Below are 16,350 nucleotides of genomic sequence, written 5' to 3'. Positions count from 1 at the left end.
GGATCTGCACCTACACACGCACGGTTATGCTGCTGGCAATGAAGGGGGGCTCATGTTCGCTCTTCCGTGCGTGTTGGCCATCGCCTGCGTGTGCTTTCGTGGAGTGACTGCGTCGTCGTGTGTTGCCAGGGAGTGCGCGTGTGTGCTTGGTAACCACTTAGACATAAAACAGAAAGGAAAGAAATGTGCGACGCACGCTGCTGGTCACATATATGTAGCACCGTCTCTACTGCTGGCGCGGCCACCCCTTGCCACAAGTGGTAGCCGGGTTTTTTTTTTTGGGAGGGGGGGGGTATGCCCCAGCGCGTCTGACGGCTAAGATGTGTGGAATCGTCGTCGGTGGGTACCAAAGAAAGGGGAGGTGCACGTTTAAGCACCATCGCCCCGGTGGCTCACGTGTCGCGCTGCGCTTTGCAGCGCTGCCTCGGCACACAACTGCTTCGTGCTCAGAGGTCTCCTTCACTGGTCTTTGCTCTCCTCTCCATCGGTCGCTCCTTTTTTCCTCTTCTTGTCGCTTTGCTCTGGACGGCGTATACGTGTGTGTGTGTGTGTGTGTGTGTGTGTGTGTGTGTGTGTGTGTGTGTGTGTGTGTGTGGCTGTTGGGTGCTCGACGTGGAGCGCTGCTGTACCGTCCAAGTGTAAGAGAGAGAGAGAGAGCAGGAGCAGCAGAGCTGGACGCCCGCGCACCTTAGCTTGTGAGGCTTTCCATCGCGTTGTCTCGACTGACAGTGCTGGGGCCACCCCGCCTCCGCCCCTCCCCCCCCCCCCACTTCTCCCCCTCCCTCATTGACTTACTTGCTACCCTGTTGATTTTTCCAACAGGTTGGTGATGCGCAGTATATCGTACGCCCTCTTTCCGTTGTTCCCCTCGCCTTCCCTTCCTCTCGTTGGATTCCACTTCATCTGTACACGCCTCACCACTCTCCCTTTTCCCTCCTCCTCCCCCCCCCCTGCCCTCACACTCGGTGTGTACACGCAGGCACATCTGAGCGGCCGAGTTTAGCCATGGCGCTCTCCGCATCTCCCTCACCGTCGGCAGCGGTGGCGCGCCTCTCGCAAATTCCGACCCGCGCCACCGCTGCTACCAATGCCTTCGTCACCAGTGTTGGCGTGCACCCCATTGAGCCCATTCAAGTGGTCGGCCTCAGCTCCGGCGAGGTCTGCCTCTACACTGCCAAGACCGACACCCTCTCGTGGTTTGTGGAAATGAATGCCGCACGGCAGGCCCAGCTCCGTGTGGACACCGTCACGGGCTCCACAACGCTGAGAAGCAGCGGCAGTAAAGCGAATGGCGGCGGTGCTGGTATTCGACCCGGGGCGCTCCCCCCACCTGAGTACCCCACGAAAGTTCTGTGTTTCAGCACGAGGGCGGGCTGCTCCATCGTGCACTGCGGCTTCCTGCGCGGGCGTGAAGAGGATCTCCTGCGTGAGGTAGTGCAGCGGCTGCAGCCGTCCTCGTCGTCGTCGGTTGCTCGGTATCTTCTCTACGTCATCACTAGTGCCAATGACGTGTACGTGGTGGATGCCAAAACAGAAGTCGTTTTCTTGCACTGGGCCGGTGGTGACTCCGCCAGCGGCTGCGGCAGCTCGTCCTCCGCGTCTTCTGCTTCACCTCTGAACTCGAAGTTCATCATCACGCAGGCGGAGACGTACGGGGCGTTGATTTACCTGACAGTGGCACGTCGTAGCGCTGTGAAGGCCGCTACCGAGCAGGCGGCGAGTCGTTATTGCCAGCTCTTCAGCGGCGATGAACTGGAGCGAAAGATGTACCAGCGTTGCAACGAGCCGGCTGTCTATGTGCTTCATCTTGGTTGCACAAGTCCGCTGGCAGCGCCTACTTCCAAGGGACTCCTCGCCGGCGGTGGCGCCTACGTGCTCAAAGCGGCGCCAAAGGAAAGGCCACACCAGACAAGCGCGCATCAAGGCGGCAGTGCTGCATCGGCAAATACCGGTGCGGTGGCGCTGAGCATTCGCGCCCATCCCTTGGCGCCGCTGCTGCTGCTGCTGCTGAACGAGTCGGAGGTGCAGGTGTACGCTATCGACGGCGACGGTGGGGAAGTAACCCCGAAGAAGGCGCAGCTGATCGTCTCCGCCGCACCATCGCCATCACGTTCCTCAGTGCGATCAGCAAAATCTCAGCAGCTGCAGCCTATAATTGACGCACAATTCGCTCCCTCCGCTGCCGTCCTGGTGCCGTGCGACGGCGCCAGTCACTCGTCCTCCTCACGCAAGTGGATCTGCCGCAATGTGCAAATCCTTCTCGTGACCCCGACGCGGCTGCGCCTCCTGTGCACGCGGGCCGCCGCCGCCACGGTAGGCGTGAGCAGCGCGGACGTTGGCGGCATCATAGCCACGGATCGTGCCTTCTACACCTCGCCGCTCACATCCGCAGCGACGTCCTCGCCAGCGGTAGCGGCCTCACGCGTCACATTTGTGCGTGTGTGGACGTGGCTGGGGTCTCCTGACACCTTTTTTGCTCTACAGAGCGACCGGGTGCTCGTGGAGTTGTCGTGCAATGACTTCATCTCGGCCAGCATGAAGGTGCTATCAGTGCGCAGTCGCCGCCTCCTTCCACCACACACGGTGACGTGGCTGGCCAGTGGCAGCTTCGTGGAGGACGCGGGGAACTCAGCAAGCGTGAAGAACTGGCGGATCACCCCATCCTCACCGGCTATGAACCGCGTAGATGGCTGTGTCACAGCTGCTGATGGTGGTCGTGCTGCGGGGCTGTCCTGTGTGCAGTGGCCCGATGTGCTGCCGCTGTGGGAATGCAGTGCCATACTGAACGGCGCCTTTGCCCCCTTCCTACCGGCCACTCACAGTGAGGACCCGCACACGCTGATCTTCTCCCGCCTCACAGGGCTCATTCGAGGCAGCGCTGATACAGGTGGAGAAGAGGCGAAGGCAGAGTCAGACGCTGGGGACGACACCAGCGCAGGCAGCGACGTCTTTCACCTCTCGCTGCTGGCAGACACCGACACTGTCAGCAGTCGTTGCATCTGCGTCCGTCTGTGCCTGACCCCGAAGCCTTCGCTCACGTCCATATCCACAGCTGCCCGACCGGGTCGGACGCTGCATCCGAACCAGGAGAGCGTGAATGTGAGCGTTGCTCGACTTCTGTGCAACTCCACCGGACCGTTGCTCTTGGGGCTTGAGCACGGCTTCTACTTTGTCGGCAGCCGCACCGAGAGCGCCTATGCGGATTATCCCTTCCTCATCGCCGGTCTGCTTTATCTTGACAGCCTCGTAGAGAGTGAGGTCAGCGGTGACTGCGCCGGCCGCGCGGCGCGCCTGCGTGCTGCCATGGTATGCCTGCCTGCAGACAAACATGCCCTGCGTCGACTGTACAAGCTAGCACGCCAAAGCCCAGAGGGCGACAAGCAGGGCAACCTCGCAGGCATCGCCGTCGCGCCAACCAGCGAGCTCAAGCGCGCCGTCCTGCAAGCGGTGCAGCGCACGCAGATTCACCCGCTGCCTGTACCTCAGCTCGATTTCGAGGGGTGCCGGTCGTCGTCTGCCCCGCTCGCGAAGCAGCTGCTGGGCTGCGCCTTCCAGCTAAGCAACGACGGCGTGGTCCCGTGTGTGTGGAGCCTGTGGGCACCGCTACCAGAGGCGGCCTTAACGTCGTCCTCGAAGCCTGCCGCGACGGCGCCACCGTCACACCAGCAGCCGGTGCAGCTCATCATGCAGTCTTACTACGTTGCCGCGGACACGCAGGAGCTGCGCTGGCGGCCGCCTGAGTTGGTGTATATGGACGACCTGCTGGTCGCAAACCCATCTCAAGTCTTTACCCTCAGCAGTGTTTTGGCGAACGCGTCCACTAGTGTCTCATGGACGTCCGCCGCAGCAGCGGTACCTCCACCATACAAATCCGTCGAGGACATCCTCCTCGACGTCGACCCTGCCGTGGTGACGCGGCTGTTCCTGTACTACGCTGACCGCAAGGTATTGGTGCTCGCCACGGTCGAGAGAGGCAGCAGAAGTCGCAACCGCACCGAGGCAGGCGGCGTGATGGACGACATGTACAACTTCGCCAGCCGCGCCACCAACGGACGATTCATGGGAGGGAAGCTCTTCACAGGTGGGCAAGACGACGCTGTCGGTGAGAATCGACAGCATCTCTGCCTGATACCGCACGCCGCGGCGGAGATGAATCAATGGAAGGCGGACAATACCGCCGAGTCCCTGAGCTGCTCGCTGCTGGCGTCCGTGCAGCTGAGCGCGGTAATGGTGAGCGACCATGGTGATCCTGCCCTGCAGGTCGCAGTCGTGTCGCGCCGCTTTGGCGTGGCACTGGCGGTGTTCCCGCTGCCAGGACGCCGTGGTGTCGCCCGCGTGTCGGCGTCACTTCTGCCGGTGCAAGTGCATCTATGCCGCCGCTGGGATGAGCTGCTGTGCGTGAAGCCCGCGGTAAACACCCAGCTGGAGGAAAGCGAAGGCGGCCGGAGCGACGCCAGTGCCATCGGAGGAGGAATCCCTAACTCGGTGTCGACATCCCCTCTGGTGCGCCGGTATAGAGCTTGGGTGGACACGGTGACACACTCGGCGTCGACGTACGCCTCGGTGCTGCTAGCACTGTGGGTGTGGTCACCGGCGTGGCCAGGGGAAGACGAGGTGAAGGGCGAGAAAGCCACTTCAGCAGCTGCAGCAGCGAGCCCAGTGCTCCTTCTCCAGCGTGGGCTTGCGCTCTACGTGCTGCACGTCCGTGGCGCTGCTGTGCAAATGTGCGCCTCCCTGCCGCACTGCTCACCCCTGCAAGTGGTGCCCTGCACATCGACGGTGGCGGCAGGTGGAAGGAGGGAACTCTATCTCCAGCATAGCACCCACCTCTCTTTGGTTGCACGTAGCCGACTACTGCGGCAGCTGCAGCTGCAATACACCCGGTACAGCAGCGCGCCCATCCCCGCGTCAGCAGCAAAAGGCGGCAAAGCGAAGTGGTTCAAGAAGTTCGTGCACCACGCACGGTCCAGCACCGCTGCGCGACTGCGACTGAAGGAGCAGCCGCACATAGTGGAGTGGCTGCAGCGCGTCTACGCCCCGGCGGTAAGCGACCTCGCCTACGAGTCCCCTTCCCAGTCTTCGGGCTCTGCGGAATCGACGCAGATGAGCGCGGTGCTGGGGCAGCTGACAGGTACCGGCACCACGCACATCGGTAGCGTGCTCCACGTGAACGTGACTCATTTGCTTCGCCTGGCGACACTTGCGGTAGAGGCGCTGGTGGCCAGTCAAGCCATGCAACAGCTCGTCGTCTCTGCAGGAACGCTGACTGCCTCGCTGCAGCAGAACCTGCAGCACATCACAACCGTCTTGGAGCGTAACAACGATGGAGACGACGACGACGACGGTGTAGCCGAGCCGAGGACTTTGCGGGGCAGCTGGGCTGTGGCGGAGGCACTGGCTCGACTGCCGCTGGCCTGTGTGACCTGGGCTCTGTCCCAGGAAGCCGTGCACGCTGCTGCACAAGCCGCGGCGCCGTCTAACGTAGCGCGCGAAGGGGTGCGGGACCCGTCGCGGCAGAGTTGCGCGTCAGCGGTACGGCGGTGGTGGTGGCTCGTGATGCGCTCCAGCTCCCTGGTCTTGGCTGTGAATAGGGCACACGCAGAGGAAGCGCATCGAGCGCTGAATCATGTCCTCGATGTAATCCCTGTCAACTCTGCGTTTCTACAGCCTATGTCGATGGCTGCCGGTGCCTCTTCGCCACCAACGTTGCGCAGAGATAACCGTGATGAGGCAGAGGCAGTGGGTGCTGTGACACAGGCACTCCTACTGTGCTCGCCGAAGCTTATGCCGCACAGCGTGCCGCAGCTCCTGCAATTCAGCGATGGCAGCAGCGCCTCTGTATCATCGCTGCTGCAGCAGCAGCAAAAACGTCTCCATGCGGCCGTGGCAGCAGCGCTTGAAACGCTCGGCGCCAAGGACAGCGAGGCGGGTGCCGATGAAACGGCTCCTCTCGCCTCGCTCTTCTCGACGGTCGGCATGGATGGCGTGCACTGGACGCACGCGGTGTACTACACAAATCTACTTGGACATCTGCGTCACCTCGCGTCACCGGAGGCGGCGATGGAGATGCCTGTGCGTGAGTTCGCGTCACAGTGCATCAAGAGCGCCGACGACGCTGTGGAGAGCGCTGCCGCAGCGATGCTCGAAGTCGCCACTGAGATCGTCGGGGTTTTGCTTGGTGACGTGGTCGATGTCTCGGCGGCGTCGCGCTCGCGTATGGCGACGGCCGTGGCGCAGAGCATGTGCAAAAGACATCAAGCGCTGCAGCAGCGTCACACTGGGGTGTCGAAGGGAGCCGCTGGTCGCAGCCCTGGGGCAACGGACGGGCCGCCGATGGAGGAAGACGCGTACTTCCTCGAGCACATTCCAGTGGATAAGCTGCGGCACTCCCTCTACGAGTCCCAGTGGCGAGACTTGTATGGTACCTTTGCATACCCAACCCGCTACTTCTTTCGCTCAACCATGAGGGTCCGTACAGGGAAGCCGGAAGAGTCCGCCGTCGTGACAGCAGCGCCGCTGCACTACACTGCGGCTGATCTACCGTATCAAGTGCTTTACGATTCACACAATACAGCAGCCATGCAGAGGATACAAACGCCACACGCAGACCCGAATGCGCCTGGCGCTATGGCGGCTACCAGCGGCCTCAATGATGGGCACAGACGCGTGATGAATGTGCTCCTGACAGAGCAGTCGGCGGCTAGTGGCAGTGCCGCGGTGGCTCCTCAGGCCGTGGAGCTGCTACCCACGTCATCCACACCCAGGTTTTCGCTGGAGCTCGGTGGAGAGCAGCACAGCGGCAGTACACAGCAGCAGTCCACTCCGCTGTCCTCCCGAACCGCAATCGCCAAGGAAGAGGACGCCCTACACGTGGCATACCGCGACGCCTTTGCGGCAGAAGATGAGAAGGAAGCCCAGGCAAGGGCGCAGCAGCAGCAGTGGTCGAATAGCGCCGGCTATAACCTGCACAACGACCCCCTCCTGCAGGAATTTAAAGCCTGGCTCAACGCCCAAGGCACAGAGGAGACCGTGAGCGCCTCCACCACACAGCGGCGCAAGCAGCAGGACGATGAGCGCCAGTGGGTGCCAAGCCCATCGGCCTTCGCCTCATCCACAAGACGCGTTGCACGCGATCACGGAGACCCCGCCGCCCCTGGGATCACCACCGGTAGCGCAGGTGCAACGGAGGTAGAGCCTGTCTCCGCCCGCCTGTATGACCCTGAGCCGACCCAGCAAGAGCTCTTTACGCGATTCATGTCGGACGACTGACGCGTCATGTCAATCGCTTGTCCTTCCAGCCCACCCTCGCTCCTCTTCTACAGAGCTGTCGACTGTGTGTGTGGGTGGGTGTGTGGAGGGAATGGGAGTGGGAGTGAGTGAGTGAGTGAGTTGATTCGTCTTTGGTTGCAGCGCCTTTCTTTGCGCGCCCCATTAGGCACTTGTTTAGAGGGAGGCCTTGACCACTGTTGCCGCGCTCTGTGCGGACCGAGGAAGAGGACGTAAGAGCACACGTACGAGTGAAAGAGAGAGGGAGAGGGGGGACACCAGAGGCAAGAAGAAACGGCCACGATGGATGGGGAGATGCCCCAACGCCCACAGCAATCCCCCCCCCAATGTGCATGCCTGTATGGGAGTGAGTCTCCTCTTTGGCCGCCCCTTGTCAAGTGTAACTATGGCGGAGCGAGAGACGCGTGCTCCGCCACAAACGCACCAAGCTGAAGTGTCGTTGAGCCGGTCTCTTCGCTCACTCTGCTCTCTTCTCCCCTCGTCTCTTGCTTCTCTTCGTCTGTTGCGGCGCGTGTGCGTGCGGGGCCACATTTTCCTCACACCCACATGCCGTGGCACCGAAACTGCCACCCACCCATGCAGAGACACCTGATTAACAACGGTGCAACTCGCGGGGCAGCAGGTGCCCCACGCCCACACCCCTTCTCTCTTTCTCGGTTCCTTTTTGAGCGTCCATGTCTGTGATCGGCGTCTTCACCAAGGGGCGGGCGACGGGGCACCCCTCGGTGGTGTCGGTGCTGCGCTACGTCCCACGCGCGCGCGTGCCGTGGCAGCCGAGCCGCTTCGGTCGCGAGAACCTCGCTGACGACGACATGGCGCAGCTCTGGGGCACGGGTCGCTACCGCACCGGGCCTGGTAACTACAACAGCGGCTACAGCACCAAGAAGACACACACGCTAGAGGACAACACCATCAGCATAATCCCGAAGCATGAGCTGGAGAAGTTCATGCCGGATATCTCGCTAGGGTCGAAAGCGCTCGTGACGCCGGTCTCGTTGATGAACGCCCGTAACGGCCACCGCGTCACCCACGACCTCATCCACTCCTACGACCCGTACATTGGCCGGCTGCAGAGACCCGCGGTGGTGGACCACGACAACGTTACTGTGGAAGACCCGAACCGTGTCGGCCTTAATGCCGCCACACTGGACTGCCGCGCCCGCATCTACCGCTGGCTCCGTCGCGGCCCGTTCTTTCAGGAGGACAACTACTTCCGACGCTCGACAAAGCTGCAGCGCAACGGCCCAGTTCCGGTCTCCGTGCACGAAGTTCCGCTAATGCAACGAATTATCCGCCTCGCCCGGGGGGGTCATCTGAAGGCGGCGTGCGAGGAATACCGGCGCGTGACGTCGGTGCCGCCGGTGGATGTGTATCGCGCGCTGACGGCTGCTTGCATCCCTGGCGCCAAGCTGGCGGATGCGATTGCCATCTTTGAAGATGGCAACTCGCGGCTCTTTTACGTCGCGCGAGATGGAGAAGTGCTGCATAACGTGCTGCGCTGCGCCATCCGCGCAAAGCACCGCGTGCGGGTGATGTGGGTGTACAACGTCATGGTGGGCCGCCGCTACGAGAACGTCATTGTAAGGGCAGAGGTAGACGTGATCTGGCGCTACCGCATCGCGAGTTTGGCGCTGGAGTACCTGCTGGACAACAACGCCGGCGAGGAGGCGCGCGTCGTGTACGACTACCTCGTGGAGAACAAGTTGGTGGACTGTGACCTGCACGTGCGACTCGGCCACGTCATACAGCAGGCGCTCAAGGAGGGGAAGACAGTGCACGTGCAGCAGGATGCCCTCGACGGTATGGCGTTATCGCGGAATGTGGTGGCTGTAGCGCCGCAGGTGGCCGTCGCGCTATACGCACGGTATCTGGAGAACATGAAGGAGGGCGCGGCCTGGACGGACGCGCGCGGCTTACCGCTGACAGACCCAACCAAGACAGACGCGGACACCAATGGCGCTGCAGCGGTCGCATGGATGAAGGCGGCTTTCCCAGATATCGATCCCGCCGCGGTACTGCGCCTCGCTCGCTTCCGCCGCAGCTCGAAGGATCTCATGGCGAAAGACAGGTCCGTCTACGTGCAGCGTGCGGCACAGTGGGTGGAACTGCTCAGCTCGGCACACCAGGCCCGCGAGGAGGTCCCACTTACGTACCTACGTAAGTCACGCCCATCGATTACCAACCCGAACGTGCGAGTGGCGTGGCTGCCGGAGCGGCAGCGCGCGCACGCGCTGCTCGCCAGCGATGAAGGTTTCAAGTTTGCCTACAGCGGGCCGCAGACCCGCTTTGTGGAGGAAACGTTTGCGTACGCCGAGAACACGCTGCAGAGTCGCTACCTTGCGCAGCAGCCCGTTCACACGGAAGTGACAGCGAGCGTGGCCCTGGGTGCAGCGGCGCTTGCGGTTGACAGTAGCAGCGGCAGCGCAGCACCTCACATTCCGGGGTCACCGGCAGTATCCCGAATCCTACACACCTCTGTCCTCGTTGATGGGTCGCTAAGCGGCAGCAGCGGTAGCGGTATTGCGGCGCTGCGTTCTGGAGGCAGCGAGTCTGTCAAGGCAACGGCGAGCCCTACAGCGGGCATCAGCGGTCGACCGTCGTCAACGAGCGGTAGGGCTGACTTGGACGACGCACACTTCTAGGTTGGTGCAGGACAGCGCTCGTGTGTGTGTGTGTGTGTGCGTGGCTAACGTGGTATCTTTTTCGTTGGTTTGTTTTGGTCTCTTTCACGTATGCGCTGATGTCCTGGGGCGTTGTGGCTCCAGCTGCTGTGCGATGTGTTGGGGGAGGGAGGAAGGGAGGGGGGATTTACGTGTCCATCACAGGCCTAAGTATGCCATCATCCTCCCTGTCGATGGAAGAAGAGGAAAGGGGGTATCCGTGCGGCTCGTGTGTGTACCTCTCAGGCTGCCCCACCCCTCCTCCCACCACGCACACGCGCGGAGAGTGAAGTCCTCAAGGCAAAGAGGCACCTGCACCGGAAGTGATAAGAAGAAACGACCCTCCTCACCCGTGGCCATGCAAGTTTGCAGTCCTCTGCGCGCTGGCCCATGCAAAGCTCCTCCTCTCGGCTTTTTCTCCTGTGACCAATGCACAATACATACGTGTATGTATTGTGCATCGATTACCGGATGTCGTCTGCCTTCCCTCTCTCCATCGCGCTCACTCGCCGCGTACACACCAAGTGCGGCTGCTGTTGCCGGTGTCTGATGCCCCCCTCCCTCACCTCCCACCACCATCACTCACCCATCTTCTCAGTCAGCTGAAGTACAGGTGGTACACACAACACATAAGCCATACGCACACATACCCACATATAGAAACTCCACATTGAAGGGACGCTCCTTGTAACTCAGAAGTGACACTCGCTCAGCACCGTTCCTCCCCCCCCATACACCCTATCTAATTCCCCACAGCTCAGAAGAAATCACGAGGAGGTGGACAACAATGTTGAACCGGCACGGCACACGGCTGGACCTCGGCACTGCCGAAGACATTGCCGAGCTTAACGCCGCCGAGTCACTTTTGCGAACCTCCTACAAGTCTTCCACTGTGGTGGGCAGCAGCAGTGGTGGTGGTGTTAGCGGTGTGAACCCTGGGATCCGCGGTGGTGGTTACTACACACGTGCGACACCCTCTGCGCTCGGGCACCTTCAGGCCAGCGACAACGACACCTACGGCGGTGGTGTCTCGTCGATCGGTGCAGGAAGCGTGGGCGCATGTGCTTTTTGTGCCTCCCCACCCAGGACCGCCACAGTAACCACTGATTTTTCCGGTCCAGTGGTTGGTGGAGTTACGAGGAGTAGCGTCGGCAGCACTTCCGGCACGGCGGCAGCAAGCGGCGCCGCTGCACCGCCGCACGTGAACCTTGGCTACTTCACCGGGCATCGCAGTAGCAGCCTCAGCCCCGCTGGGATCGCACCAGCCCCCTCCGCTGCCAGTGCCTACGCACAGCGAGTTCTTTATGCTGACGGACATGCCAGAAGTGAAGAGGGAAGCCCTTCCGGCCGTACCGTGGGGATGAGCAGCGCTGGAGCAACTGGAGTGGTGCCGTCCTCGAGCAGTGGCATGCGAGCAGCGGCGCCGGCCTTCTACCGCCCTCAGATGAGCATGGAGGGTGCCATGTACCGTGCAGGCACGGCCACAGTCTGTGGGGCAGAGGAAGACAAGGACCGTGAGGGCAGCGAAGAGATAGCGGAGCCGGAGCCCGACATGGAGCGCGGCCGATCCTCTGTACACGGATTTTTTTCCCCTCCTAGGATGGTGACTTCACACTCTCCCACGGTGGCCACCGCCGCCGTCGACGCCCGCTTTACTCGTCCGCAGCAGCCTTACCGCGAGCATGGGTCGCCTTACACATACCATCCCCCGCACGACTCGGTAGCGTCAGCCCGCGCAGAAGTCATGCGCGGAGGCAGAGGCGGCGGGCAAGGAAGACGTGGAGATGACAAGGAGGACAGCGAAGAGGCTCCAGCGCGGCCGAGCAGAGTGTCGGGACGCCATCATTTCCTACAGACTGATACGCCGTGAGCATTCATCGATTCCACACAGCCTCCCCGCCCCTTCCTCAGCCCCCGTCTTGATTCCGCAGGTACGCACGTACACCCTCAAGAGGGGGAGGGGGCGGACGGCGTTGAAGTGTGCCTGCGTGGCGGAAGCATGAACGAAGTGATGAAGGCAACAGAAGACGCTGTGGTGTGGAGGTAGTCGTGGTGCGCTCTACCCTCTACCTGTGTGTGGGGGAGAGAGAGAGAAGGGGGGCGATTGTCCCTCCCTCTCTCTCTCCCTCACTACCCGCGGCTTTTCTATCGCCACCGATGCCGTTCCTTCGCTTTGCTCTCGAGATGGATGCAAAAATGCACCAGGTAATAGCGCACAAGCCTACAGCCAACATAAAAGAACACAGAAGCACACGCACCTGTGAAGTCGTCAATGTCCGTGGGTGCGCTTGCTGGTCAGTGCCCTTCAAACGAAAAACGAAGGAGGGCAAAGAGGACCAGACCCGTCTCTTCTCTTCCTCACTGTCTGTCTTGGCCACCACCCCCAACCCCCTATCTCGCACCTGTGTGTGCGTGTGTGTTGCTACACTGTGCGTTTAGGCTGAAGGCTGGAGAACGAGTATAAGTGTGCACCACCACGATGAAGACGACCACCACCATCACAAGTGGGCTCTGCCATTCTGCTGCTGTCCACGCACCGACACACACGCATTTACGCAACCCACGATGCTCTCTCCACTCCTACATCCTTCCTCCCCCTCCCCGCTCCTTTCTTCGGTCTTTGGCGTCCTACTTCGTTGCTTTTCGTGTTGAACCGGATCCCTGTGCGTGGGCACACACACACACCTCCTCCTCTCTCGATAGATAAGCAGGTGGCAGTGGGTACGCATCTCTGCCAATATCGTCTTCCGATCCTTGAGAGCTCCCGTCTCTCTTCGGCTCGCGCTCTCTGCTCACGCCTTCCGACTTTCAGCTTATCGGCGATTCATCTCCACCTCTGTGCATTGCGTGGATGGGTGCACCAGGAGAAAAGAAAAGAGAATCAAATTCCCAAAAATGACGACTGAGGAGAAAAGCGAGGGGAAGTAGCAGCGTCGGAGACGAGAGGAGGTGTGTTCGACGCAGGCTTACCGCGTCAGGCTCGTTCCGCTCTCTGCGGCTTCGTTTCCCCTCCTCCCGCATTCCTTCTCAGCTGAAGTACGTTGTTTCGCAACCGTCGCTGCCCTATGTGAGCACAGCTTTTCAGCTCATACGTGTCTCTCCTGTTCTCTCTCTCTCTCCTGCATCACCTTCGCGGTTTCACCTCTTTTCCCCTCCCCGCCCCCTATCTTCCTCTCAGCTCTTCCCTCGTAGTTGCTCCTGTCTCCTCACCTTTGCCTTTCTCTATCAAACCTATTAGTACCACCACTGAAGCATCTAAGGCATCAGCACCACAGCCAACATCCAGAGGAGCGTCACTGAGGCTCCCGCTCCCCCACACACAGACACAGAAACACAGGCATACACAGCTATAGTTATACGCACACATACGCACGTCAGCAATCCACCCAGCCCTCGCAGCCCCCCCTCCCACCTCCCTCCCTCCCTTCCCCTTTTACCCACGCGCCATTGTAAAAATTACGACCGCATAAACAACAGGAGAAGGAAACGCTCAGAAGAGACGCAGACGCCGCGATGAACTTCCTTGGCGCTTCTATCCGCAAAGGTGGCATCCACCGCAAGGACAGGGGATTCTCGTCCAAGAATAAGGTGCAGCAATACCACGACGATGGAACCGAGTCCATCATCGTCATGGGCCGCCCGTTCCGCGTGCTGCAGAAAATCAGCGACTTACCGCCGCCGTACATGGTAGGTCGCCAGCGCTCCTCCAAGTACGGTGAGGGCGGTAGCTCCTATGTTTACCTGGTGGAAAACTCGAGTCACCTCCCCGAGTTCCCGCGGCATATGGCGCTGAAGCGGTCGTTCTTCGGGGTCGACCAGGTTGCGGAGGCGCACAAGGAGGTCGATATCGTCTCTCGCATCTCTGACAAAAACATTGCACGTGTGTTTCACAGCGAGATCTCGCGCAATGAAGGACGCCTCGGCGTCAGCATTGCGATGGAGTACTGCTCCAACAACCTTTACCGCCGCATCCGCAGCAGCACCGGCACCGGCGCCGGCACCCGACTGACCGAGGGCGAGATCTGTCACGTCTTGTGCGCCGTGACGAGCGCTGTCGGATACCTGCACACGCAGCAGCCACCCATCACGCACCGTGACATCCGCCCCGAGAACATCCTCATCAACAACAAGCGCACTGGTCCCGCGGCGTACAAGCTGACGAACTTCAGCAACGCCTCCACGGAAGCGTACCACTGTGAGACCCGCGAGGAGGCGAACATCGCGATTGCGGATATTCAGATACATACAAGCCCGGCCTTCCGCTCGCCGGAGATGTCGGACCCGTGGAGCAAAAAGCGCATTTGTGAGAAGGCAGACATGTGGTCCATTGGCGTGCTGCTCTACTACATGATGTACCTGCGCCTCCCCTTCGACCCAAGCACCAGCTTTAGCAAGGAGAACTGGGTCATCCACTACCCCCACGAAACGATAGGCTCCTACACGGGGTCGCTCCACGTCATTCTTGAGCACCTGCTGGACCCCAACCCGGACTCCCGCTGGGACGTCTTCGCGCTAACCAACTACATACGCTTCGACGAGGACTGCAGCCGCCACCTCGGCACCTTCTGTTTCACCATGACCGAGTGGCCGGAAGGGTGGGAAGAGCAGGAGGTGAGGGTGGTGGGACGCAGCGCGCCGCCGAAGGCTCCGCGAGTCTCGTACAGCAGCCCCAGGCGCGAGCAGCTGGGCAACCTCGGCGACGGCTATGGCGACGGCTTCAGCTACATCAAAAATGACTACTCCACTGGTCGCTATGATATCCCGCCCTCGTCCACTGTGCGAAACCGCGTTAGCGGTGGCAGTGTCGATGCAGTGCAGGAGGCGATGATAGTCCTCGGTAGCGACCCAGTCGATGACGACCCCGAGTTGGCTGAGTACCGCAAGCAGATCGTCAAGGAGCAAGAGGAGGCGTGGGAGCAAGCCAAGGCGGAGGCTGGTTACCGAGCCTCTCCGCCAGCAAATTCCCAGAATAACGACGCGGAACCTCCTCTCACCGATAATGCAGACAACGAGACCGAGAAGAAGGACGTCTTTGACGACCTCTTCGCTGCTCCGCCTCCGGTACTGGACCCAACTCCTCCTATCACCAGCTCCTCAGCGCCGCTCCCGACTCCTCAGCAGCCGAAGGAGGACATATTCAGCACCGATGATCTTTTCAGTGCTTCGGTGCCACAGGCACAGTCGTCGCCCTCGGTGATGATAAACCCCTATGGCCAAGCCCCTCACCCGCAGCAGGCGATGGCGATGAGCGGCTGGAGTAGTGGGGCACCTGTGATTCCCAGTGGCGGGTATCCGATGCAGCATCAGCAGCAACAGGCTCCCTGGGAATATGGCGGCGGCAACCCAAATGTGTACGCTCCTCCGCAGCAGGAGGGATTTCAGGGTGGGTACCCAATGCAGCAGCAGCAGCAGCAGCAGCAGTCCATAAACTTTATGGCCCCTCCCCCAGGCCAGAAGGCGACGAACGCTCCCCCAGTGCTGGACACAACAAAGCCGGCATCCCCCAAGAAGGACCCCTTTGCTGATCTCTTCAACTAGGTGAAATTTGTATGAGCGCGTGGACATGGGGATTGGAGTGAATAAACTGAGGAAGAGTAGAGCGAAAGGGTCAGGTAGGTACGGTGATGTACAAGTTGCGGGAGGAGGGGGGTGGTGGTCGCTCTCACCCCACCACCACCATCAGCTCCCCGCGTGCTCGCTAAATGTGAGAAACCCCTCGATGGCGCACACGTTCACCCTCGGTCATCCTCGCCACCTGCACACCCCCTTCGACGGCAATCCACCTTCCCTTCTCCCTCTCCCCGCCCCCCCCCCCGTGCCCTCATTTGCGAGGTTGTGAGGGCCTACTGTACTAACTTCGTGCTTCGTTTCTTTTCGCTTCTCTGACTCGGCCTCTACGTGTGCGTGCGTGCGTGCGTACTCTTCTATTTCTGGATTTTGTCGTTTCTCCTCTCTCCCTCTCTCTCTCTTTCTGCGTGCGTATGTGTGCGTGTGTTCGCCTGTACGTGGTGCTTAGTCGCCTTCTCTCTGTCCATGTGTTCTCTCACGTGGTCTGTCTGCGATTGCCAGAACAGTGGCTGTGTGTGTGTGTGTGTGTGTGTGTGTGTGTGTGTGTGTGTGTATGGTGCTGCTCTCCTTCATCTACTTCTGCTTTTTCCTCTCCTCTTCGTCCTCTCTTCGCTCTCCACCACCACCACCCCTTCTCACTATTTTTATGTTACTCCGCCTTGCCTACACTTTTATTGCTTTGAAAACGAGCGTCTCTCTTTCCCTATTCAGTTTTGCATATCCGTGCGCGCTCATGACTGTCTGTGTGTGTGTGTGTGTGTGTGTGTGTGTGTGTGTGTGTGTGTGTGTGTGTGTGTGTGTGGGGAGGGGGGAGGGGAGAGAAGAACGAACACCG

The 16,350-nt window shown here is 60.7% G+C and overlaps 3 protein-coding genes across 3 annotated transcripts; all 3 read left to right on the top strand.

The window, feature by feature from the left end:
- Positions 1–1,005: 1,005 nt before the first annotated feature.
- On the top strand, positions 1,006–7,269 carry LPMP_150790 (hypothetical protein; the record flags this gene model as incomplete). The annotated part of the gene is made up of 1 exon (XM_010699152.1): positions 1,006–7,269. The coding sequence occupies one exon, from the start codon at positions 1,006–1,008 to the stop codon at positions 7,267–7,269; it is 6,264 nt and encodes a 2,087-aa protein (XP_010697454.1).
- Positions 7,270–7,961: 692 nt separating this feature from the next.
- Positions 7,962–9,929, top strand: LPMP_150780 (hypothetical protein; the record flags this gene model as incomplete). The annotated part of the gene is made up of 1 exon (XM_010699151.1): positions 7,962–9,929. The coding sequence occupies one exon, from the start codon at positions 7,962–7,964 to the stop codon at positions 9,927–9,929; it is 1,968 nt and encodes a 655-aa protein (XP_010697453.1).
- Positions 9,930–13,460: 3,531 nt separating this feature from the next.
- On the top strand, positions 13,461–15,485 carry LPMP_150770 (protein kinase, putative; the record flags this gene model as incomplete). Its single annotated transcript, XM_010699150.1, has 1 exon — positions 13,461–15,485. The coding sequence occupies one exon, from the start codon at positions 13,461–13,463 to the stop codon at positions 15,483–15,485; it is 2,025 nt and encodes a 674-aa protein (XP_010697452.1).
- Positions 15,486–16,350: the final 865 nt, after the last annotated feature.

This window comes from Leishmania panamensis (genome assembly GCF_000755165.1).
Source record: "Leishmania panamensis strain MHOM/PA/94/PSC-1 chromosome 15 sequence".
Classification (NCBI taxonomy): domain Eukaryota; phylum Euglenozoa; class Kinetoplastea; order Trypanosomatida; family Trypanosomatidae; genus Leishmania; species Leishmania panamensis.
Note: the sequence above shows the minus strand (reverse complement) of the source record. Positions and strands in the feature narration are given on the sequence as shown.